The sequence below is a fragment of the Ranitomeya imitator genome, chromosome 3, assembly GCF_032444005.1.
Source record: "Ranitomeya imitator isolate aRanImi1 chromosome 3, aRanImi1.pri, whole genome shotgun sequence".
Classification (NCBI taxonomy): domain Eukaryota; kingdom Metazoa; phylum Chordata; class Amphibia; order Anura; family Dendrobatidae; genus Ranitomeya; species Ranitomeya imitator.
In genome coordinates, this window is record NC_091284.1 from 786,525,166 (window position 1) to 786,552,150 (window position 26,985).

The 26,985-nt window shown below is 46.9% G+C and overlaps 1 protein-coding gene across 3 annotated transcripts in view; it reads right to left on the bottom strand.

Moving 5' to 3' along the window:
- Window positions 1-26,985, bottom strand: part of MRE11 (MRE11 homolog, double strand break repair nuclease) — a 329,642-nt gene that overhangs the window by 180,694 nt on the left and 121,963 nt on the right. For all 3 annotated transcript variants that reach the window (XM_069759160.1, XM_069759161.1, XM_069759159.1), the window contains exons 9-12: window positions 24,868-25,039; window positions 14,863-14,943; window positions 9,205-9,331; window positions 2,781-2,887 (exon numbers count right to left, since the gene is read on the bottom strand). In XM_069759160.1, coding sequence (XP_069615261.1) covers window positions 2,781-2,887; window positions 9,205-9,331; window positions 14,863-14,943; window positions 24,868-25,039 — 487 coding nt within the window. The remainder of the gene's footprint in view (window positions 1-2,780; window positions 2,888-9,204; window positions 9,332-14,862; window positions 14,944-24,867; window positions 25,040-26,985) is intronic.

Genomic DNA, 26,985 nt, shown 5'->3' on the forward strand with positions numbered 1-26,985 from the left:
CCCAAGGTCTGAGGCTGGGGGAAAAAAAAAAAATGCTTCTGCTGTCAGCTGGGGGAGAAGCACTTACCCCAGTCCTGTGTCCCCACGAGTGCATTGTGGACTGAACCCCCGATGCAGTCTTTATCCTCAGTAGATCACAGGAGGCGGAACCGCCGAAATGCGATGCGGCCTATAGAAGGCTTGAAGCCGGGGCCTCGATGTTTTCCCTAGGCCGGGCAAGGAGGAGGAAAGGAGGGGGCGGAACTGGAAGTAGACGCGCCAGAGGGGGCAGAGCCACACAGCGCGGTTTGCTGGAGCCAGAATGACCCGGAAGTGCAAGCTGGACGCCGGGCCGGGGCCTGCAGACCCGGAAAAGGCCGCGGCGCCGGCCGCACTGTACTGCTGCAGCGCCGGGATGCAAAAAAGGGACCGCAGCGCCGACGAAGCTCTGGCGCCGGATGGGGAGGGAACCGCAGCTTCGCTCACTAGATCGGCGCAGAGATGCCAGGAGGCTTTTAAGGTAAACTGCGCCGGTGACAGGAGCCCCCTTCTCTGCCCCCCCATGCAGCTGAGTACACAGGGCCAGCGTATTAGCAGGAATCCAGCGGTCTGATCAAAATGACGGTGCAGGAACCCTAGCTCCATTTCCTGCACTAGGACAAGGAGAGGGACCGTCCATCACCACATCTAACACCGCAGGGAGCAGATGTGTAGAAACAAGGGGGACACACGGACGTCTAGGGGCACCTGTACAGCCTAGGGTCTAAATACCTCAGGGTGGTCCGGGCCAAGTCCGGTGTATGATCTCACGTCGCGGGAAAGGATACGTGGAGAATACTCGCACGTGCTTGCCCGTTGCTGGTTTTGGGGAGATCGGACCCTCAAAAGGGTCCGTCGCCCCTCTCAATCCATATGATGTAGTGATGAAAAAGGGTCCAAAGGATCCGGGACCCAGAGGTGTGCCTCCTTCGGATACTAAGCAAGAACTGGGTTCTCTGGTAGCCAGTGTCAGGGTGTATACTACGGAGGAGGAGCTAAACTTTTTTTTATGTTTACTTAGTATCAGCCTCCTGGCGGCAGAAGCATACACCCACAGTCCTGTGTCCCCCAATGAGGCAAAGGAGAAATTGGACATAAATTGGAAATTTGATAAATGTAAGGTTATACACATGGGAAGAAGGAATCAATATCACCATTACAAACTGAATGGGAAACCACTGGGTAAATCTGACAGGGAGAAGGACTTGGGGATCCTAGTTAATGATAAACTTACCTGGAGCAGCCAGTGCCAGGCAGCAGCTGCCAAGGCAAACAGGATCATGGGGTGCATTAAAAGAGGTCTGGATACACATGATGAGAGCATTATACTGCCTCTGTACAAATCCCTAGTTAGACCGCACATGGAGTACTGTGTCCAGTTTTGGGCACCGGTGCTCAGGAAGGATATAATGGAACTAGAGAGAGTACAAAGGAGGGCAACAAAATTAATAAAGGGGATGGGAGAACTACAATACCCAGATAGATTAGCGAAATTAGGATTATTTAGTCTAGAAAAAAGACGACTGAGGGGCGATCTAATAACCATGTATAAGTATATAAGGGGACAATACAAATATCTCGCTGAGGATCTGTTTATACCAAGGAAGGTGACGGGCACAAGGGGGCATTCTTTGCGTCTGGAGGAGAGAAGGTTTTTCCACCAACATAGAAGAGGATTCTTTACTGTTAGGGCAGTGAGAATCTGGAATTGCTTGCCGGAGGAGGTGGTGATGGCGAACTCAGTCGAGGGGTTCAAGAGAGGCCTGGATGTCTTCCTGGAGCAGAACAATATTGTATCATACAATTATTAGGTTCTGTAGAAGGACGTAGATCTGGGGATTTATTATGATGGAATATAGGCTGAACTGGATGGACAAATGTCTTTTTTCGGCCTTACTAACTATGTTACTATGTTACTATGTATGACATCAGAATGAGGACTGACTGTCCAAACCAAGTAAAGGCGCTCGGTGCGTAATGGCGCGGCCAAGTATTTAAGAGCCCCTCTGCCTCCATCCTTCTAGAGAAGGGCAAAAGAAATGAATGCAATGTGTGACCGAGCCCTTAACCTACAATAAATAAATATAAATATATATACAGCTCTGGCAAACATTAAGAGACCACCACATCAAAACCCTGTCATGGGCAGCCCAATCTCCAGACCTGAACCCCATTGAAAACCTCTGGAATGTAATCAAGAGGATGATGGATCGTCACAAGCCATCAAACAAAGAAGAACTGATCACATGTTTGCACCAGAAGCAGTGTGTCTGGTGGAAAGCATGCCAAGACGCATGAAAGCTGTGATTAAAAATCTTAAGTTATTCCACAAAATATTGATTTCTGAACTCTTCCTGAGTTAAAACATTAGTATTGTAGTTTCTATATGACCATTACCTTGTTTTCTTTGCATTATTTGAGGTCTGAAAGCACTGGTTATTTTTTAATTTTGAACATTTTTGCTTTTCAGAAAAAAACAAACAAAATGTATTGCTTGGACCTTCGGAGACATGTTGTCAGAAGTTTATAGACTAAAAGAACAATTTACATTTTACTCAAAAATTTATCTATAAAGAGAAAAATCAGACAAACTGAACATTTTGCAGTGGTCTCTTAATTTTTGCCAAAGCAGTATGTGTGTATATATATATATATATATATATATATATATATATATATATATATATATATATATATACACATATATAACAAAATTGTGTATTTATTTTGATAATGAAATGTGCTACTAGATTCACATTCACCTTTTCTGCGGTTTGGAAATATTGCTTCACCAGATCTTCCACTCTCAGCGTTGCCACCTCTGAGGACGATTTGCTGTCAAGTTTCCCGAAATTAATAGCCACGGTATCTGGAATAAAAGCAGAGAGGGTTATTGTGTACTCCACACACACCGCACCACAGGTGTTAGGAGGTTATCACCAGACGCGCGCCCTCGAGAGCGCCGGTGCCCACATGTCAGATGTAGGACAGACCTGGAACATCGAACAGCTACACACTGTACATGCTAACGCAAGCTGGTGACACGCGAAGAATGGCAAATGGGTAAAGACGGTGTTCTTCTGTGACCAAGAAACCTTTATGCATACAACAGGAGCTCCGATGAGACAAAGTGAAAAATGGAAACAAACTGACCGGAAAAATAGTAAAGCTTAAAAGAAAATGTGCAAAAACCAACAATAATATAGAACACAAACAATAATGTTATGTATCAATACATAGATTTATGTGTATATATATTTGGGTTTTTCAGGTATTCCTTATTAGTAGTGATGAGCGCAAGTGCTCGTTACTCAAGTTTGCCTAGGGTGCTCTGGTACGCACCGAGGATCGCGGGTGCTGGAGTGACATGCTCGAGTTCCCGCGGCTATTTGTTTCGCGGCAACAAAACATGATGGGATTACCTGACAAACAAGGGCAATCCCCCCATATTTTGTGGCAAACAGCTGTGAAACATATGGCCGCGGGGACTTGAACATGTCACCCAAGCACCCGTGATGCTCGGTATGTAAACAAGCACCCTACGCACACTCGAGTAACGAGCACTTGCGCTCATCACTACTTATTAGTTGTAACTAGACCAGAAAAGTATCTCACCTAAAGGAAAACGGTCACTAGGTTTTTGATCCCCAATCTGATGTAAAGGTAGCGGTAGAGACAAGGATTCCAGTGATGTGCCACTTACCTTCCTGGGTGCTGCAGTATGGATAAAAGCCCTGTTTGCCTTGATACACATCTAGCAGTTCTCTGAATGCGGAGCTCTGTATAACCCCGCCCACACCACTGATTGGTAGCTTTCTGTGTACACTGCCAAAGCTGCCAATCAGTGATGAGGGCGGAGTTTTACAGAGATCATAAATAAAGAGGACTACCCGGCAGGAGGTTTACTAGTCCTATAGTGATAATCTCCTGCTGATAAATCAGGGATTTTATCAAACTTACAGCAAGCAGCCCACTGATAGGACCGCCCACTGGACTCCTATATGTTAAATAAGGGCTTTGAATGAATAAAATGCAAATATACAGAATCTTTTCCTACAAACCATATATAATCCTGCTCAGCTTCTCCGTCTCTATACCGTGCTGTCCACATATCACTACCTGTACAATGTTATAGTTCTCTTTAAGCTTTCCCATCCCATGTTTTAATCTAATTGCTGACATTTCCATCCTCTCCACGAAGCCCCAAATTGCAGCTGTAAATGAGGCTTCACATAGGACATAAGAGGGCCAAACTTACAATAGATTCTACATTTCTCCTCTGAAGTGCTCGGAAATTGAATATTCTTTTGCAGATGCTGCCTGGCATTGAGTGCTGTCACTTACTTTTTACCGGTTTACACAAGGTTTTCTCCTGCTCCATTATTCTCAGATCTGTTTAATGTATGTTCCCCCCATACTTTTTATTGCAGAAGTAAGAAAGGTGCAGAAAATAAAATACTGTGCATTGGGGAGGAAACTAATAAAAAAGCCTAAGGCTATGTTCATATTGTGTTTTTGCCAAATTTTAGTGGCTCCATCAAAATTGGGACTGATCATCCCCCACGACAACCACGGTAAGTTGGCAGTTATACTGTTCAGACTGACCGCTTGGTGTGGTTTTCCTGTGTTTATTGCTGCAAAGAAGATCTGAGGTTGTCCCCGATGGTGGGGTGATTTTTGGGTGGAATCATATAGAGGTGTAGTTCTGTTGGGGGCCCAGTGTTGGAACCGTATCTCATAAGGGATGGACGCCCCGGATTGACCAGAGATTGTAATTCTCTTTTTAGTCAAAATATCCTGAAATCCTGATCACTGTTAGAATCAGGCGTGGTGAGGTGATCGAAGAATGGGTAGGATACGTAACTCAGGAATATATAGATATATATAACCAGAGGTGTCCGGAGGGATAGTCTAAGACACCCTCCTCCTTTCACTGAGTACCGTGTTGGAATTTTGGGCCAACCCAGTAGGGGATAGACCCGGTGGAACAGACTGTACGGACGCTCCAGTACTGTGCACAACTGAAGTAAGGATATTTAGCTCTAAAGGAGAATCATGTTTCCGTGGAAGAAAAAGAAGAGTTTGGATTTGTGTGATGGATCTGATATTGTTAGTCTTATGGTTCAAAGACGGGGAAAAAAATCTGTTAGGAATGCCGGAAAAATATTCTCAATCATGGGTTTTCCTAAGGGCGGGAGGCTACAGCCTACGCTATGGGATGAAGGTATCAGAAAGAATAAAGGAAGGTTGATTGATGATGGTTTGCTTAAAGAGGCTGAGGAATTCTGGCACATGAATTGTGTGATGAAGGTTATGTGGAAGTAGAAGAGGAAGTGAATTCTGGTTGTTTCTGTTATTGTTACGTTGAAAAGTGAAAGCTGTCTACTACTATGACAAAGACTGGATGTTTTGTGGTACAAGAAGGCGAAATGACAGAGTAATGTGCCAGAAAGTCATACAACAAAAAATGATGATCTGGGACAGGGGGCTCCCTGTTAGATAATATGGTCCCTCCCCAGGAAATCAAGCCTCTTCTCCCGACTGTAAGCTCTGTGCCCCTCAACCCCAAAGCACCAATATATCCTGGGTTGCCAAAACTCAGTGCGCCCCCACCCTATGATCCTGCCGGGTGGATTTGTGACGTATGCGGAGTTACTAATCCTCAGTGGAGAGAGGTCTGTTACAGTTGTGGAGCAAGAAGACCCAGAGTTGTAGCCCCCACCTTTCCCTTGCTAAACGCTGACGGCACTTAGTATCAGCCACCACCAGCACCAGTCCCTGCTATGCCTAGTATTGCTAGTGGTTAAGAGTATCCACCCCCTCCTACTTTAGACACCCGCTCAGAGACGGGATACACAGAGGAGATAGAAGATTTCCAGGAAATGTATTCCAATGTGATTCCTGGACCCCACCGTCATGATGTGCTCTTTAGGATAGGGACAGGGGATCTTACGAAGCAGCACGTTGGGGCCATAGTAAATGCCGCAACTAATCAACTCCACCATGCTGGAGGACTGGCCGCAACAATTTTACAGAAAGGCGGACCCATGATACAGGAAGAATCTAATTCATATATACAAACGTATGGCCAGGTAGAAACAGGCCAGGTCGCAGCAACCAGAGCAGGACAGCTGCCGTGCCAATATGTAATAAATGCAGTGGGACCATGATATAATCCTACCAACATTACTAGGTCCCAACAATTACTTACTGAGGCTGTCAAGAATGCAATCCTGTATGCCTCCTCTGTCCCCCCCCCAGTACGATGCCTCAACGCACAATGGCCATACCATTATTCTCTGCCGGTATCTTTCAATATCCCAGGAAGGATGCCGCCATGGTCATAGTATCAGCAATAGAGCGGTGTATACAGAAAAACCCCATAAAATTGGAAGAGGTCCGATTTTTCCTCGAAAGCCGCCTAACGGCCTATCAGGCAATACGATCTCTAACTGTAACAGAGCCTCCTGCCCCGCTTCCGCAGGAGATGCCTCTTGTGCCCGTATTACCGCCACCTCCTCCCGCCCCCGAGTCAGTAATATCCGAATTTGAAGAAGATGATGTGAAAGCTACTCTTGACAGGCCAAAGTATACCCCATTTTCCCCATCCCAAATAAACACCCTTTGCAACCAGTTACCCGATCCAGAAACCTCCCCCATGGCCTTTTTAAGGCAAATGGCAGTGAATCGAGAGATTTATTCCACTCCCCGAAGAGATCTATTACACTCACTTCGAGTAAAAGCTGGGGAGAGGTATTTTCCTATTATTGAGGGTGGCGTAACATATAATGTGAATTTGGATGGGGGAACATATGAGAGTGGTGTTGATTTCTGCAATGCTTTAAAGGTTTGGGCACAAGATAGACGAGCGGACCAAGCTACCTCCCTCACAGATGTCACACAGGACAAGGGGGTGACTGCTGAGAAGTTCTATGGGCGTCTTATGGTAGTATAAAAAGATCTGGGATTCTCATTGTATAATAAAGCCCATCCACACCTTTTTGTGGCAGCTTTGATGTCCGGCCTTAAACCCGAATTGAAAGAGGCAATAATGTCAGTTAGACCTAACATCGAGAATTCCACTCCGGATGGTGCATTAAAAGTAATAAAAAGTTTTCAGAAGAATTCAGCCCGCTCTACATCAGCAGGGAAATCAAAGGGTAAACCAGCAGCTGCAGCAGTTCCAACCCCAGCTGCAAGCACACAGCCCGTTCCTTATCAGTGGCCCACACAACATACTCCAGTTTCTGCCCTTCCACCTTACACAAATCCAGTCCCCTACTCCAATATCCCTTCTGACCCTATGTCTGGGAACCCCCCTCCCCAGCCCCGCTGCACCAGTTCTCCCTTGCAGTGCTGGCGTTGTGGCCGACCCGGTCACTTTCAGAGAGATTGTCACACCCCTGCTGACAGATGCTACCCTCAAGTTCCCCTTTCCAATCGCAACCTAAATACTGGGAACCCTAGGATACTTTAGTTACGGACGGCCCCAAAATCCTGATAACCGCCCATACTGAAGGGGTGGCCAAACAGGGTCTGCCATCACAATGTCCTCCACCAAACCTGGATCATGCTCATCTGTCACGCTTCCTGTCGGGGACACCACCCTTGTTAAGTTCATGGTAGACACTGGGGCGGCCAATTCCATAATCAGATCATCAGATGTACCTACGGATATCCCTATTCAATTCTCAGACCAAGAGCTTGTTTTAATCGGAGTAGATGGCAGACCCAATAAACATACTCTTACAAAACCCATCCCTGTGGGTCCTTTCCCTGAAGTTACTGATCAGTTCATAATCTCTCCCGCGTGTCCGGTAAATTTACTGGGGGCAGATTTATCATCACAGTTCCGCTCCAGAATACAATTCCAAGATGATGGTCAGATGGTTCTTACATTACATAACCCTTATGCAGATGAAGATAGCGAGGAAATTTATATTTTACATGCCCTTCCTACAGTTATGATGGCCCTGATAGGCCTAGATCCACCTCCAATAATGCCTGAGGATCAGCGACTCACCCCATATCTCTCAGAGATACCATCTAAACTTTGGTCAAAGGGGCCAGATGATATAGGGAAAATGCCTGTATAACCAGTAAAAGTGTTTCTTAAACCTGGTGCCCCTTTTCCCAAAGTCCATCAGTACCCTTTGAAACATGATCAGGAGTGGGGCTTCAAGGGTCAAATACAAACGTTACTCGATAATGGTGCCCTGATACGATGTGTTTCCCCATGTAACACGCCCTTGTTTCCCGTTAAAAAAAAGACCCCACTCGGCCAACCCCCTGTGTACCGGCTGGTACAAGATCTACGGGCAGTTAATGCAGCTACTGTTCTGGAAACTCCGGTGGTGCCTAATCCACATACTCTTGTCCCAGATACCTCAGAATGCTGCTTGGTTCACAGTCATCGACCTCGCCAATGCCTTCTTCAGCATTCCATTACACCCAGATTGCAAGCTTCTGTTTGCATTCACTCATCAGGGACTACAACTGACGTGGACAGTTATGCCACAAGGGGCCCAAACAGTCCCAATCAGATTGCAAAAAATATGGGCGAGTGTCTTTTACCCTGGCAGTTAGATCACCTCCATGTCACGCTGCTCCAGTATGTGGATGATCTTTTGTTGTGTGCATGGACGGAGTTATTTGAGTGTTCCCTTTATTTTTTTGAGCAGTGTATATTACACATTTATTAGGTAATTCAATTGTAAATAAAAAAATAATTTATCAGAATTTTGCATCAGAGAGAATCCATAAACTATATCCCTCACCAATCAGCCGCACGGATGTCTATAGGGAACATATAAACATTTTGTCACCAATCAAGGGGACTTGTCAATGAAAAGGGGCTGATGCAACCTTACATACACAACCATATCCAAGAAGTATTGTTTCGGAATGCTTACCATGTCATTCTTCGCAAGGAGAAACGATACTTCTTGGATATTGGTCGGACACCTCTCTCTCAGCCAAAACAGATCTCCACTTTGCGCTGACGAGGGGCAGTACCCCGAAACACAGTGTCTGCAAATTGACAATCTGGATTGGCTATTATCCTAAGTCATGTGAGAAGGCTCATTATAGGGTCAATAGCATACACAACCATGACACGTTAAAGCTTCGAGAAAACTATAGGCACGATGTGAGGTGACCAACGTGGGCGTTACATCACGTACTGACCCTTTTTGTCCTTCTGCTCCTTGTGTCTGAAGAAATGTATTATGTCTTTAGGATTGGCCGCTTTATCCACAAACTTCTGGCTGAACCGGAGAGTGTTGAAGGGTTCAAAACCGCCCGTGTAATCCACCTGAGAAAGACAAGCAAGGTCACACAGAGAACAGATATATAGCTTTAAAAAAAAAAATACAAATAAATAAATAAAGCCCTTCTTTTGCTTAGGGCCAGGAAGTTTTGTGTCTTAGGACCTCGCAACATTTCCTGCAAATTCAACTTAGATGTTGTCTGTGGTCATAAATTAGAAACTAGCACTATTTAGATGTCTAAGTAAAGGTACCGTCACACTAAGCGACGCTGCAGCGATACCGACAACGATCCGGATCGCTGCAGCGTCGCTGTTTGGTCGCTGGAGAGCTGTCACACAGACAGCTCTCCAGCGACCAATGATGCTGGTAACCAGGGTAAACATCGGGTTACTAAGCGCAGGGCCGCGCTTAGTAACCCGATGTTTACCCTGGTTACCATTGTTAAAGTAAAAAAAACAACCACTACATACTTACCTACCGCTGTCTGTCCCCGGCGCTGTGCTTCTCTGGTCTGGCTGTGAGCGCCGGGCAGCCGGAAAGCAGAGCGGTGACGTCACCGCTCTGCTTTCCGGCCGCTGTGCTCACAGCCAGAGCAGAGAAGCTGAGCGCCGAGGACAGACAGCGGTAGGTAAGTATGTAGTGGTTGTTTCTTTTACTTTAACGATGGTAACCAGGGTAAACATCGGGTTACTAAGCGCGGCCCTGCGCTTAGTAACCCGATGTTTACCCTGGTTACCAGCGAAGACATCGCTGAATCGGCGTCACACACACCGATTCAGCGATGTCAGCGGGAGATCCAGCGACGAAACAAAGTTCTGGACTTTCTTCCCCGACCAGCGATATCCCAGCAGGGGCCTGATCGCTTCTGCCTGTCACACTGGACGATATCGCTAGCGAGGACGCTGCAACGTCACGGATCGTTAGCGATATCGTCTAATGTGATGGTACCTTAATTAACAACTCATAGAATTGACACCTGGGGGCTGGTATTCTCATATTGGCCCCTCCAGCATAATAATAGCAGTCCGCAGCTGTCCAGAAAAGGCATATTATTAGATGTGCCAATTGTGGCGCTTTTACCTGCTCTTCCCACCTGCCCTGCAGCGGTGGCAAGTGGGGTTCATCTTTGTGGTCTTAATATCACCTCTGTATTGTTCGGTGACATCAAGTCCACAGATTAGTAACGGAGAGGCACCTATAAGACACCTATCCATTACTAATTCTGCGGCTGTATGATAAATAAGCACACAGCCAGAATAAAGTCTTTTATTTCAAATAAAACAAACTTTTAATTTTTTGTTTAAAAATAATAAACAATTATACTCACCCAACGCCTAAGGCTTCTTTCACACTAGCGTCGGAATCTCCCCGTCGCAATGCGTCGGGGAGAGATTCCGACGCTAGCGTTTAGCGCATTGCACAATGGAGGCAGCGGATGCATTTCTCCGGCGCATCCGCTGCCCCATTGTAAGGTGCGGGGAGGTGGGGGCGGAGTTCCAGGCGCACATGCGCGGTCGGAAAAAGCGGTCCGTCAGGAGCAAAAATCGTTACATGTAGCGTTTTTTGCTCCCGACGGTCCGCAGAAGCACGACGCATCCGTCGCTCGACGGATGCGAAGTGTGGCAATCCGTCGCAAATGCGTCGTCAATACAAGTCTATGGGGAAAAAACGCATCCTGCAAGCACTTTTGCAGGATGCGTTTTTTCTGCAAAACGACGCATTGTGACGGATTGCAGAAAACGCTAGTGTGAAAGTAGCCTAAGTCAACTGAATCCCATGTCTCCTGTAATAAAACAAAAATAAAACAACCATATCCCTCATCTGTCCGTTCTTCTGTCCCACGCCGTAATCCATGTCTGGGGATAATTAGTTTTCAACCTGGACGGTGCCAAGATGCGACCATCCAGGCCGAGAACCAGTGGCGATTAAGATGCTGCGAGCGCAGCATCAATGACTAGCGGTGACGTCAATGAGGTTACTGTGAGTCACTGAGGCTGCATTCCCAGCTGGCAAATGAACTGCGGTGATCTCTGCATTGTGAGAAAAATCTCAATGTGCAGAGAAGAATTCACCGCAGTTCAAATTCACCGCAGAGAAATTCTCCCTGTGAACTGCAGTGAACTCGCCTCTGCACATTGAGATTTTTCTCATGGTACAGAGGTCACCGCAGTTCATTGGCCTGGCTGGGAATGCAGCCTCAGTGACCAGCAGTAACCTCAATGACGTCGCCGCTAGTCACTGACACTGCACGCAGCAGCTCATTCCTCAGTGGTTCTCAGCCTGGAAGGTCGCATCTTCACTGCGTAGGCGCCATATTCCCAGCCCCACAGTGTGAATACATCATAACACACTGCGGGGCGGGATCTGGGGCCTCCGCTACACGCAGGCGCGATATCCTTACATCACCTGATGTAAGTTCCCGGGCAGCGAGCATGGCGCATGCCCGAGAACTGATTGCAGAACGCAGGTGCCGGTGACGTCACGAGAAAGAGAGGAGGCGGCGCCCAGAGGGGGATGATGGACGGCTGCGAGGCGGTTGACTTAGGGGGAGAAAATATACCTCCCTGACTCAATAGAGGTATGGTGGGAAATTTATAAAACTCACTATTTCAGCGTTCCTAAGGATAATAAACATAATGAAGGTGGCTATTTTACTTTAATAGAGCCTGGGGCGGTGACAGGTTCCCTTTAATTATTTATTTAAATAATTAAAAATAAGGCGTGGGGATCCCACTATTCCTGATAACCAGCCTTGCTGAAGCTGACAGCTGAGGGTTGTAGCCCCCAGCTGTGAGTTTTGCCTGGCTGGTTATCACAAATACAGGGGAACCAATTATTTATTTACAGCGCAGGAGCCGACTGATGAATACTCTCATGAGCCACTCCTGCTCTCACTGCTATTAGCGGCAGCAGGCGTCGGCTGATGGGACCAGTAGTCCCATCAGCCGACACCAATCACCGGAGGTAAACTTTATACCTCCGATCACAGCTGAGCACTCACGCTGTCTTTTGACAGCATAGGAACAGTGGCCGGCTGACCGGCAGTAATGATTTTTACCGCTGATCAGAAGCAGTGTTTGCGGCACTGTCATGACTGCGCGGCAAACACTGGATGTTCGGGCTCCCCATTCAAGTGACTGGGTTCTGGGTTCGGCTCCAAGTACTGTTATAGTACCCGAACCTGAACTTTTTGTAATTGTTCGGCCAAACCTGCCAGACCAGAACATTGAGGTGTCCAGCCATTTCTAATGAAGAGTTCGTAAGACAGGGAGGAGAAGAGGTGGTGGATGCAGCAGATTTCTCTGCTAAAACATACGAAATGGTTTCTTCTATTAAACACTTATCTGAAATGTCAGCAGACAGGGAAAACAGTCACCAGACATGAATTGTATTATTTGGGTGGTAAGATGGGTCTAATAATAGCAGAACGACTGAGCGTGGGTTGTGAAGAATTGTTATTGCAGACATTTAATATCTTTCTAAATGTATTAATGTTCATCACTAGAATCAGTCTTGTATAATGCAGCACTGCAGGAAGTAAAAAAATTCCATTTTTATTATTTTTTTATTTTTATTCTAAATTCTAAACTAAAAGCGCAATAAAGTACTGCGCCGATATAATATGTTGGCGTGGGCGAGCCGTCCAAAAAATAAATGAAAAAAGAGACCACATTACATTCATTTCTGTACCACAGAAGACAAGTAATATCACTGTGGCAAAAAGTAGCACCACCAAGTAATAACCCCGCAGGGACAGGGGCACACCTAACGCCAATGCAACCCCCTTCCGGAGGGTAGTAGCTGAAAACCCGCTCTTATCACACTAACAGGGTACAAAAATCAATGCGTGGCCATGTATATCACCAGTATATCAGTCTTACCCAACTAGTGGCTATGGAACAACAATTCTCAGACCCCCTTCTCAGTCCCCAAATATTGTCAGGGGGCGGATACTCTTAACTGGCATTCTGTCAGTATAATAAGTGCTAGAACTTTCTTTCCCCTCACTACCCAGTATGGATTGTTGCTACCATAGTCCAAGAGAATTGTCTACCCTGAACAGAAAGCCCACCACTCAGAAAAGCAGGAGCAGAGAAGCAAGGGTCCACCTCAACTTCCCGTAGAGAGACAAAGTCCCTGTGTAATCCTACAGTATATATCTGGTGCTTGAATCGTTGCATGATATCCCCCCCCCTTGGTGTAATAGTGTATTTTTGGTACACATTAATGCTAGAAATCTGATGGGGGGTGGAGGACAAGGGGAGGTTGTGATTTTTTCAAATGGCAATAATTTGGTGCTCAGGAATTGTATGTAAAGCAGCGTTAAGGGGGTCCAGGGAGTGCCTGGACCCCCTTAACTCTTTTTATTGCCTTTTTTTGGAGTAAGTGGCAATTTCTTTTTTTTGCTGCTTAATTGTATTTTTACGGACACGACTATAACAAATATGTTGTTGTTTTTTTTTTTTTTAATTTATAAACTGTAAAAAATGGGGTGATATAAACATTTACATTTTTGGTGTGATTTTGTTGACTGCAGAGGGGTCAAGTCCCAACTCCAAAAAGGTATTCCAATAAATAATAAAACTAACATTCTGTATGTAGCCTAGTCACATGCGGACCCCAGGCCTCGGGCTGCAAGTTTGTGATGGATGAGTGTAGAAGTAGCCGGTCCACTTAAATGCAGTTAAACAGCAGTAGTCAGAGCTAGCTGTTAGAGGCAGATGTAGGCTGTATAACACAGCCGGCATCTGCCCAGTATGGAAAATGGAGCAGGCTTAGCTACTGTGACGTACAATTACATCAAGGTGTGAAAGAGTTAAGATTAGGGTTGATCTAATAGCTTTGGATAAGTGATTATCGGAATAGCTGCTTCGGGAACCCGGATACCTGGATATCCTCCTGGTATGCACCTATTCACACCAGTCTGGATGTGCCAGTCAGTTTTTTGTCACTTGAGGGGAGAATTAGACCAGAAAAACCAAGGCCCCACCTCAACTATTAACAGAGTAATTTTCATATCCCTAGGGCAGTTCAAAATTGATATTATTGTTATTTTGCTAAGCTGTGAAAAGGGGCTCGTTATAAAGTTGACATAGGCAGTGTGGGACGGGACTGGTAAAGGTCCATCAGTAACACGGATTCTTGAGGCCCACTGTTCAGCTACAGGCAAAAATGACCTGTCCCTTGTAAACACATAGTTTTTTTCTATGTAAAATTAATGTTGGTAGCTTCCTTAATGAATGATGATACTTTTTTTTTCTGCACTTCTCATTAGCACTTTTTCACAGCGGTCTACCGGAGGATTCTCCTGTTCCCCAAGCCTGGACATAGGGTAAAATAAAGACACAGTGGTAGTTTGGGGTCAGGGGGTTAGGTTTCCTTAAATTCTGTCTTTACTTCTATTTTCTGGTTGTATCTTTTTCACAGAGTGTTGTGAGCATGCTCTGTGACGTGGAGGCCGAGGAGCAGTGCTATCATCTGCTGTCAATGCTTCAACATTTGGGTTCAGTATTCTCGCACTAAAGCTGCGGAGATGACGAATCAACCGAAATGTCTGAGACTGTAATGAACTTACCCGCAATCTTATCAGAGGTTTCTCAGGTATTCGAGGATTTCCCAGACGTTCCCTTTCAGCCATCTCTAACATTGCCTCTATCTGTAATAAAGAAAACAATCAGAACATTACTCAGGGTATGATACTCTTCTGACAGTCCGTGGTGACCCCAAACTTACATAAAGGGATTGTCTAACAATTGCAGCTTACCCCATAACCACAGAATAGATAATACGTTTTTGATAGCTGGGAGTCCCATCAAAGAGACTCCTCAATCATCACGAGAACAGGGGGTCCTAAAAACTAGGAAGTGGGGATTGTGCATGTCCACTGCCTCTCCATTGGTACACCACTCAGCTATCCTCATCAGTCCCACAGACTTTGTTAACTACCAATGTGTTGTGCTCATCGATGATCTCTGCCGGCACAGAGCGGTCACGGTCGGCTCCTACCGATGATGTGACGTCAACAGAGCAGCGTCTTCTCTTCTGGGCATGACTGCTGATGTCATAGTGATTGACAGCTGGCTCCCCGCAGCTATGTAGCTGGCTATCAATCAGCATGACGTCGGCACTCATGCCTGTAGACACAGCAGAGCGGAAGAGGAAAAGCTGCTCTATCAACAGCAGCTACATCAGCAGGATCGGTCTGTGATCACTATGTGTCGCGACTGATGCTTAGTCCTTAGGACCATCAGAAAAAAAAAATAGACCTAGATAGCCCTTTTAACCTAACTTTCATGTTATGGGTTAAAAAAAGTTCTATGAAACTCTGTTTAGCCAAAACTTTAGAAATCGTTCAAATCGGATTTTTCAAACGGGGTGTACTCATTTATACAGAGCACTAGTGGCTATAAAAAAACGTAAAATAGGGATTTTTGTGTACTCACCGTAAAATCCTTTTCTCCAAGCCACTCATTGGGGGACACAGGACCATGGGTGTTATGCTGCTGTCACTAGGAGTCTGACACTAAGTTGAGACAAAAAAAGGTTAGCTCCTCCCCTGCAGTATACACCCTCATGCTGGCTTCCAGAGACCCAGTTCAGTGCAAAAGCAGTAGAAGATTAATCATATTATATCACGTAACATTAGAGTATAACATGTCAAAGAAAGTCAAAAAACCGGAAATGGTAATGAGCCGAACAGGCTAACAGGGTGGGTGCTGTGTCCCCCAATGAGTGGCTCGGAGAAAAGGATTTTACAGTGAGTACACAAAAATCCCTATTTCTCCTTCGCCACATTGGGGGACACAGGACCATGGGACGTCCCAAAGCAGTCCCTGGGTGGGAAACAATACAACCAAATAACTCCGTGTACCATCTGACTATAAATGCGCGACGGCTGCTTGCAGAATACGTCTGCCAAGGGCCGAATCCACGGAAGATTGTGTGGACATTGTAGTGCTTTGTGAAAGTATGCAGGCTGGACCACGTTGCGGCCTTGCAAACCTGCTCCGCCATTGCCTGGTGCCGGATGGCCCAGGAAGCACCCATCGACTGAGTGGAGTGTGCTCTAATCCCCGCCGGGATAGGACTGCCCCTGACCCGATAGGATTCTTGGATAGCAGACCGAATCCATCTGGCTATTGTGGCCTTAGACGCAGCCAAGCCCTTTCTGTGACCCTCCGGGAGAACAAAGAGGGAGTCCAATTTGCGGAATTGAGCAGTTCTGGAAATGTACCTCCTAAGGGCCCGTACCACATCCAGGGTATGAAGGGCTTTTTCGACCCTGTGTTTTGGCTGTGGGCAGAAGGAGGGAAGAATGATGTCCTCATTAAGGTGAAAAGATGAGACCACCTTAGGGAGAAAGGCCGGAGATGGGCGGAGGACTACCTTGTCCTGGTGGAAGGCAAGGAAAGGCGCCCGGCAGGATAAAGCGGCCAATTCTGAGACCCGTCTGATAGACGTCACTGCTACAAGGAAGACAACCTTCCAGGAGAGGACAGTTAGCGGAACGTCCTGAAGAGGTTCAAACGGAGGTTCCTGAAGAACGCTCAGAACCAAGTTGAGATCCCAGGTCTCTAACGGCATTCTGTAGGGGGGCACCACATGGGAGACCCCCTGAATGAAGGTCCTGACTTGCAGGTTGGCCGCGATCTTACATTGGAACAACATGGATAACGCTGAGATCTGACCCTTGAGGGAACTCAGCGCCAGACCGGAATCCAAGTCGGACTGTAGGAAATCCAAAATGGAAGGGAATGAGAAAACGAGCGGAGGGCGACCTCAGAGCATGCACCACGAGAAAAAGGTTTTCCAGGTGCGCTGATAGATGCAAGCGAAAGACGCTTTGCGAGCGCTTATCATGATGGGAATGACCTGCTGAGAGAAACCAGCTTGAGTTAGAATCCAGGTTTCAACAGCCACGCCGTTAAACGTAGGGCCCCTGAGCTCTGGTGGTAGATCGGCCCTTGGCGAATCAGATCTGGGTGGTCTGGTAACCGCCAGGGGACGTCGGATACGAGCTGAACGAGCTCCGTGTACCAAGCGCGCCGTGGCCAATCCGGGGCGACAAGGATGACTGGAACCCCCTCCGTCTTGATTTTTCGGATCACCTTCGGCAGTAAGCGAAGCAAAGGAAACACATACGGGAGTTGGAACTGATGCCACGGGGATATCAGTGCGTCCACTCCGATGGCCTGGGGATCCCGAGAACGTGCTATGAAGTTGTGAACTTTGACGTTCAATCTGGACACCATCAGATCCACGTCCGGGGTTCCCCAGCGAAGACAGATTTGCCGGAAAACCTCTGGATGAAGTTCCCACTCCCCCGAGGCAAGGTCCTGACGGCTGAGAAAGTCCGCCTCCCAGTTTTCGACGCCCGGAATGTGCAGCGTGGAAATGGTAGAGTGGTTGGCCTCGGCCCAACGAAGAATGTGGGAGACTTCCTGCATTGCCGCCCTGCTGCAGGTACCCCCTGATGGTTTATATACGCCACAGCTGTGACGTTGTCCGATTGAACTCGAATTGGGTGACCCGCGAGCAGGGGATGAAAGCGTCTCAGGGCGAGTCTGATCGCACGAATCTCCAGGATGTTTATAGGGAGCCTCGACTCCCGAATTGTCCAACGCCCCTGGGCAGAGTGGTGTAGAAACACCGCTCCCCAACCGAGGAGACTGGCGTCGGTAGTTACCAGCCAGCGGATCGGGAGAAAAGACTTCCCCTGGAGGAGAGATGATCCCAGAGTCCACCATGTGAGGGCTTGCCTGATCCGTGGGGACAGAGGGCCTGGTCGATCGAGGGATAAGGGACTCTTGTCCCAGTTGTCCAGCAGAGCCTGTTGTAAGGGGCGGAGATGGAGTTGAGCGAAGGGGACCGTTTCTATTGCGGCCACCATTTTTCCCAGGATCTTCATGGCAAACCGGATGGGCCGTGGACGAGGATGACAGAGCGTCCGAGCTCCCTGCTGAAGCTCTTGGGCCTTGGACCGAGGAAGCAAGACCAGTCCCCTTGATGTGTCCAGGATTATGCCTAGGAAGGAGATTCGTTGGGCAGGAATAGGAGACGACTTGTCCGAGTTGATTAACCAGCCCAGGCGCGAAAGAGAATCCAAGGTAATGCGGACGCTTGCTTCGCAGGCCTTATAAGACGGACCTTTTATGAGGAGGTCGTCTAAGTATGGCAACACGATCACTCCTCGAGAGTGAAAAATGGCCATGACCGCCGCCATGACTTTTGTGAATACCCTGGCCGCCGTGGCAAGACCAAAGGGTAAGGCCGTGAATTGAAAATGGTCCTCTAGGATGGCAAAACGGAGGAACCTTTGAAGTGGCAGGAAGATTGGGATATGAAGGTAAGCATCTTTGATGCTAGGAATTCCCCTCTCTCCATCGAGATGACCGACCGGAGAGATTCCATCCTGAAGTGCCGTACTTTTACGTACTTGTTTAGAAGCTTCAGGTCCAAAATGGGGCGTACCGTCCCGTCCTTTTTTGGCACGACAAAGAGGTTTGAGTAAAAACCTCTGAATCTCTCGTGTTCCGGAACCGGAATGATGACCCTGCTTTGGCGGAGGGATTGGATGGCGCAGTGAAGGGCGCGAGACTGAGCTCCCGAGCTTGGGAGACGAGAGGGAAAAAACCGTGCTGGAGGGGAGGCGGACAATTCTATTTTGTAGCCAGAAGACACCAGATCCCTAACCCATTCGTCGTGGACGACGGAGAGCCAGACTCGTTGAAAAAGCAGATGTCCGCCTACTTTGGAGGTGTTGACTGGAATAGTTCCCGAGTCATTGCGAAGGGAATCTGGCAGGCCTGGACCCTCTGGTTCTGGATTGCCTAGGCTTTCCTCGCCAGGACTGATTCGGCCTGAAAGAAGGTTGAGAGTCTCTGTCTGAGCGTGTGGATCGGTATGATCTGGATGAGGCGGCAGGATTGGACCATAATGGACTACTACGAAAGGGCCGAAAGCGAAAATATTGTTGGCACTGAAAAGCAGCTTTGGGCCTATGTTGCGGGAGGAACTTGCTCTTCCCTCCTGTAGCGTCGGAAATAAGCTGGTCTAGCTTTTCTCCAAAAAGACACCCGCTCTGAAAAGGAAGGGAAATCAGAGACTTTTTTGAGGAGGAATCTGCACGCCACTCTATGAGCCAGATAGCTCTCCTAATGGTGATGGCGTTCGAAGCCGCAGTTGCTGCGCAGTCCGCTGCGTCGAGAGACGCATACATCACATAATCTCCAGCCATGGCAATTTGTTTGGCAAGGTCCGCCACCTCAGACGGACGATCCTGTTCCTGAATGGATTTTGCGAGGGCATCTGCCCAGAACACCATTGCCTTGGCAACCCAAGCCGCAGCGAAGGAGGGAGATAGAGAGGAACCTGAGGCTTCATACACTGAGCGAGCTAGGGAATCTAGCTGGCGTTCTGTGGGATTCTTAATTGAAGCACCATCAGGAACGGATAAGAGAGTTTTGAAAGCTAAGCGCGAAACCGGAGGATCTACTAGTGGAGATTTCGTCCAATCTTTCACAAGATCTGCGGAAAAGGGATACTTCGATTCCAGGGCCTTTCTGCCCGTAAAACGCTTATCCGGACGCTCCCTGTGTCGCCTGACTATATCCAGGAAATCTGGGTGAGAGGCGAACGTCTTATGGGAACGCTTGGTTCTCGTAAAGGAGACGGAATGGTCCGGAGCAGAATTAGGGTCATCGTCCACTTTTAGTGCATGATTGACTGACTTGATGAGGGAGTCAACTGTAGATCTAAACTCCGGAGCATCCGGGTCTAAGGATGCATCAGACTCATATTCAGAGTCGTGATCGCTACGAGCCCCTAGAGAGCGTGAGAGAGAAGTGGAGCTACCAGAGGCTGACTGGCGTGGTGAGTGCTCAGGGGAGGTAGTGCGGATCCGTTTTCTGGATGACCGTGCCTCCTTCCGGTGAGAGTGGCCCCTGCTGGCCGACGATTCCCCTGTTACGGAGGGATCTCTTAACCCATGAAAAAGAGTGACCCGCTCCCCAGAGGGGTCATGAAGGGATTTAATCGCTTTGGCTAAAGAATCCATGGACTGTGACAGTGACGCGGCCCACTAAGGGGGGCTAGATACATTCGGGTCGGTGGCGGCGTTGGGCTCCTGGGGCATCGCAGGCTGAGCAGAGGGGGGAACTTTGAGGACGAGGAAGTGGAGCCTGGCAAGTGGTACACGCAGTAAAAAAGGTAGTATGCACCTTTGTGATCTTTTTGGCCTTTGACTGGGACATGATGTACCCTAATGTAAGAGATAGTCCTCAGGGTCTATAGACTATGGAAGCGAGGGCGACGCTGCAAGTGAGAACCTAACGTGGTCTCCTTACCCGTGGTCCTGTGTCCCTCAAGGAGTGAGGCGGCGGCGGCGCTGAAGGGAATATAGCCGGCGTCCATAGCACTGCATGTGGAGGAGCTGGAGCTGCGGTGTGCAGTGGAGGAAAGATGGCCGCTGGGGGTTGGAAGGGCAATCTCGCAGAGAGCGAGAAGCGCCAGGACCTGGGGGGGGGGGGGGAGGGGGGTTTTTGAGACGCAGGATGATGCAAAAAGGGGGCGGAGCCTATAGGGATGCGGCCTGTGTTAGGCCGAAGCCGAGGACTAAATTTGCGGCTTCGGCCTATGGAAACCCTGAAAAAGTGCCCCGCTCCTAGGAAGGAGCCCTCCGGAACCGCTAGGACGACTGACCCCCCCCACCCCTCCATGTGGCACTTATCCCGTAGGGGATCACAGAGAAGCTTCGGCAGGTGAGCTGTGCCCGGGGTGATTAGGATGGTGCAGGGTTGGGGAAGCCTCTATCCACCATCAACATGAGAGGGGGGTGGAGAGGAACCGTCTGCCTCCTTCCATCATCCGCTTTCTCAGTGGTGATGCAGTCGAGGGAAAACCTGGTGGGCAGGGCAGAATGTCCGGCAAAAAAAAAAAGACCTGGCTGCAGAAGAGGAAGCGTGGAGGACACTCCATGTGCCCGTCTGTAAGGAGGGGGGGGGAGATCGGTCCCTTGAAAGGGCCCGTCGCCCCCCAAAATCAGCTCAGGCAGTGGCATCCCACGTCGCAGGAGAGGATACGGAGAGGTAAAACTCCCGTGCTCGCCTGTTGTTGGTTCGGGGAGATTGGAGCCTTGAAAGGTTCTGTCGCCCCTTCGTCCGATAAAAAAAAGGAAGAGAATTAAATCCAGTGTGCCTCCTACGGACACTAAGCTTGAACTGGGTCTCTAGAAGCCAGCATGAGGGTGTACACTGCAGGGGAGGAGCTAACCTTTTTTTTTGTCTCAGCTTAGTGTCAGCCTCCTAGTGACAGCAGCATAACACCCATGGTCCTGTGTCCCCCAATGTGGCGAAGGAGAAAATAGAACTTTGTAACAAAATATTTCGTTTATGTGACCATTTTCCAAGACCCCAACTCTTTGTTATTCTTCTTGGCTATGAAGTCGTGTGTGTTTTTAGTGCAGACATTTTTATTGAAACCATTTTTTAGTATGAATGACGTACTGCTTGCTTTTCATTTCATTTATTTCGTGTGGTGGGGAGTGAAGTGCGACAAAAATAGAAATCTGGGGATTCAATTTTTTTTAATTATTTTTGTCTTTTAGGCTATGTGCACACATTCATGATTTTTCGCCGTTTTCCGTGAAAAAAAAGCTAAAAAAACGCATACATAAGCATCCCATCATTTTTAATGCATTCCACAATTTTTGTGCACATGCTGCGTTTTTTTTCCGTGAAAAAAACGTATCGCGGTAAAAAACGCAGCATGTTCATTACTTTTGTGGATTTTTCACGTTTTTGCCAATATTTATTGCATTGAAAAGCTCTGGAAAAACACGCGAAAAATTCGCAAAAAAAAAACGCGCAAAAAAAGCATGCGGATTTCCTGCGGAAAATGTCCGGTTTTGTTCAGGAAAATTCTGCACACTTTCCTGAACGTGTGCACATAGCCTTAATGTATGGTTCAAATAATTTATATTTTATCGAATGAAATTTAATGGACACGACAATATGATGATACCAAGTATGTTTATTTATTGCTTTTTTTATTTCTTTATGTTTAAACTGGGAACATGAGGAAAATGTTATCTTTTATGGGCTTTTTTTTATATTCATTTATACTTTAGAAAAACTTAAGACGTTGCGATTTGTGAAATTGGCTGAAAACACTTGGAAACCCACAATGATGGACAAATATATATATATATATATATATATATATATATATATATATATATATATATATATATATATATATATATATATATATATATATATATATATATATATATAAAATAGACTTTAAAAAAACAAACACATAAAATAAGAATGAGGCAGAAAAGAAAAACAGGTGAAAACCATCAAAAACTAAATGTAATAATGAATCAGACCGCAAGAAGTGTTGATTATTATTCCTGCCAGGCACTGGTGGTGTGGTGTATGGTGCCTCTCTGCAATATGAAGGATCTTTCTGCTATAAAGGGGTTGTAAACTACTAGGACAACCCCTTCTCATTCCTCATGCTTGGTCCTGTTAAAATAAAAAGACCTATACTCACCTCCCGTGCCGGCGCCATTCCAGCAGTATTGTCACTCGCGTTCTCAAGGGCTCACGTGAGGTTGTTAGGTCTTTCGAGCCTTTCGCCCTGTGCTGGAACGGCGCCGGAGGTGAGCATAAGTGTCTTTTTTTGATGGGACCAAACATGAGGGAAGAGAAGGGTGTAGTGGACAACCCCTTTAAGGCTCATTCTGATATTTATTTTTCGTCTATGAGTTCTATCCATGTTTTTCACAGATAGAACTCCTACCTAGTATAGTCTATGGGGCTGTTCACATGTCCATTTTTTTTTTTGCTGCTCGAGTGATCAGCAAGCGACACTACTCTGTCCTCCTCCTCCTGGACCTGTCCTCTGACTTTGACACAGTGGACCATTCCCTATTACTACAGACCCTCTCATCCCTTGGCATCACAGACTTGGCCCTATCCTGGATCTCGTCATACCTAACTGACCGGACATTCAGCGTCTCCCACTCACACACCACCTCCTCACCTCGTCCCCTATCTGTCGGAGTCCCACAAGGTTCAGTCCTAGGGCCCCTGCTCTTCTCCATTTACACCTTTGGCCTGGGACAGCTCATAGAATCTCATGGTTTTCAGTATCATCTCTATGCTGATGACACACAGATCTACATCTCTGGACCAGATATCACCTCCCTTCTAACCAGAATCCCTAAATGTCTGTCCACTATTTCATCCCTCTCCGCTAGATTTCTAAAACTTAACATGGACAAAACAGAATTCATTGCCTTTCCCCCATCTCACGTGACCTCCCCCAACTAACCTATCCATTACAGTAAACGGCTGCCCACTCTCCCCAGTCCCACAAGCTCGCTGTTTCGGGGTAATCCTTGACATTGATCTCTCCTTCAAACCACATATCCAAGCCCTTTCCACTTCCTGCCACCTTCAACTCAAAAATCTTTCACGGATCCGTACATTCCTAAACCAAGTATCTGCAAAAACCCTAGTCCATGCCCTCATCATCTCCCGCCTCGACTACTGTAACCTCCTGCTCTGTGGCCTCCCCTCAAACATTCTTGCACCCCTCCAATCTATTCTAAACTTAGCTGCCCAACTAATCCACCTGTCCCCCCGCTATTCCCCAGCTTTTCCCCTCTGTCAATCCCTTCACTGGTTCCCATTGCCCAGAGACTCCAGTTTAAAAGCCTAACCATGACATACAAAGCCATCCACAACCTGTCTCCTCCATACATCTGTGACCTCGTCTTCCGGTACTTTCCTGCACGCAACCTCCGATCTTCACAAGATCTCCTTCTCTACTCCCCTCTTATCTCCTCTTCCCACAATCGCATACAAGATTTCTCTTGCGCATCACCCCTACTCTGGAACCCTCTACCCCAACATATCAGACTCTCGCCTACCATCGAAACCTTCAAAAAGAACCTGAAGCCCCACCTCTTCCGACAAGCCTACAACCTACAGTAACCACCGATCGACCAAACCGCTGCATGACCAGCTCTATCCTCACCTACTGTATTCTCACCCATCCCTTGTAGATTGTGAGCCTTCGCGGGCAGGGTCCTCTCTCCTCCTGTACCAGTTGTGACTTGTATTGTTCAAGATTATTGTACTTGTTTTTATTATGTATACCCCTCCTCACATGTAAAGCGCCATGGAATAAATGGCACTATAATAATAAATAATAATCAGCGCAAAATTGTGAAGACTTGACCAATATTGATCAGAATGTTGGATCAAAATCAGCAATGCAAATCTATGGGAACATAAAAAAACTGGACAGCTCTAGGATGCCATCCATCAGCTGTCCGTTTTTCACGGACGGCTTGATAGGAAAAGGTGGAGAAACCACTCAATGTTATTCTTGTATGTAAAAAAAGATGACTGAATGAGCCCTTAAAGACTTTTCAGAACTTTGAGGGGTTATTTTTCTTAGGTTCTTCCAAAAAATTCTACAAATAAATGGATGCAACCAAGGTTAGTAAAAAAAAAAAAAAAAAAGTCTGGGGCGGGCATACCGAGCTACAGAAATGGCGGCCTACCTTCTCTATGCAGAAGTTTTCTATGTCCTGAGTCACTTTGGGATTGTCCGGGTTGAACAGGTCTGGAAAGTCCGACAAGACGACATCCTCGATGAAGAACTGACGCACGCTCTGAAGGGGAATCTTCTGCATGTTCATTTTCTTGTGTTTGATTCGCAGCAATCCCACGTGTCTGTGAAAAGAAGGAAGAAAAACTTTTACTTAATAAAATAACTTTAGCCCCAGGGAAGCTTTCAGAAGGTAATTTGGGCAGCACGGTGGCGCAGTGGTTAGCACTACAGCCTTGCAGCGCTGGGGTCCTGGGTTCTAATCCCACCCAGGACAACATCTGCAAAGAGTTTGTATGTCCTCTCCGTGTTTGCGTGGGTTTCCTCCGGGCACTCCGGTTTCCTCCCACATTCCAAAGACATACTGATAGGAATTCTAGATTGTGAGCCCCATCGGGGACAGTGATGATGTGTGCAAACTGTAAAGCGCTGTGGAATATGTTAGCGCTATATAAAAATAAAGATTATTATTATTATTATTATTATAATTTTAAATAGGGCTGTGGAGTCGGTAAGCCAAACCTCCGACTCCTCAATTTCCATGCCACCGACTTCGACTCCACGATTCCAACTCCACAGTCCTGCTTTTAAAGCCTGGATGCCACCCTGCTCATGGTGTAGCCTGCCCACCCTGGACTACATTTTATCAGCATCCCTCAGCCATAATTTGTGTATAATCGGCTTATCATATTCTTCTATGTTTTCCATTAAAATTAACGCAGCCCACAGAAGTCTATGTCTGGAACCGAGCATGCTCTGTTAAACACCATGTATTAATAAATGGGAAAAAAATAACAATAATATACATTGAAGAAGTCTTTAGTATAAAGCAATGCAACCTCACGTGAATATCACACACATGTGGGTGCAGAATCTGCACTAATATCGCCCCTTACCAGCTGAAAATGACAGATAATACAGGTTTGTTTTTGATTATTACTAGAGATGGGCGGGACGACTCGCGGGACAGCGGCCACACACTACGGACCTAGCCGATGTACCGGAGGCTCACAGATCTTTTGCCTGCCCGGAACCTTGGACACACAGATGACATTGCTCTGCCCGGCTAATCTAGAAGTTTATTAATTCGCAGAGCTCCCATCCAACGATCACAAGCGCACTGACCTGGCTGATGGACCAGAATCCCGCAAAGTGATCTAACCAACTGTAATTAACATAGGCAGCACGGTGGCTCAGTGGATAGCACTGCAGCCTGGCAGTATTGGAGTCCTGGGTAAAAATCCCACCAAGGACAACATCTACAAGGAGTTTGTATGTTCTTCCCTTGATTACGTGGGTTTCCTCCGGGTTCTCCGGTTTCCTCCCACACTCCAAAGACATACTGATAGGGAATGTAGATTGTGAGCCCCAATGGGGACTGTAATGTGGTCTGTAAAGTGCTGTTTAATTAATGGCGCTATATAACTGAGTAAAAAATAAAAATAATTATTAACGTTTTACTTATTTTTCTTAATATTCCAGGTTTTTCCTCGGCCACTAAAGCAAACACTTCTGACATTTCCTGTAGCTCACATGTTGGCTTTGCTGTATAGACAGGGGTAGAACAAGCAGAGTAATCTCAATTTCATTAAAGGATTGGCGAGCTGGATGCTAAGGCAAGACACAAGGGTTTACTCTATGCTCACAGATAGAGAGGAGCTGCACGCATCGCTGTATCTCTAGTCTCTGGAGGAGAGACTCTAAGCAATCACTTCCTGAAGACCATGATAGTCTATTGCCATATATAGAAGACCGCTACTTCCATTAATGGCAAGTAACATAAAGTATGCACACGAGTGAAAACGGGCTATAGCAAGTACTGTGATTCTGGGCATCGGGGTCCGTTTTGCCCATCTGGGATACACAGGCTGCCATAGTGTGACCATTTTGCAGAGAAGTACAAGTTTAATGAAAGCAGCCTGAATTGTGCTGGAATAACTCAGCACAGTTTCTATGTAAATGAGGCAAGATTGATCTCGATGGTCCCAATTCCTCATCTTGAATAATTCAAGTCCTGGGCAGCAATTCTTGGTTCTGTTTGAGACGGCAAGGCGTGCAATAGTGCGAGATT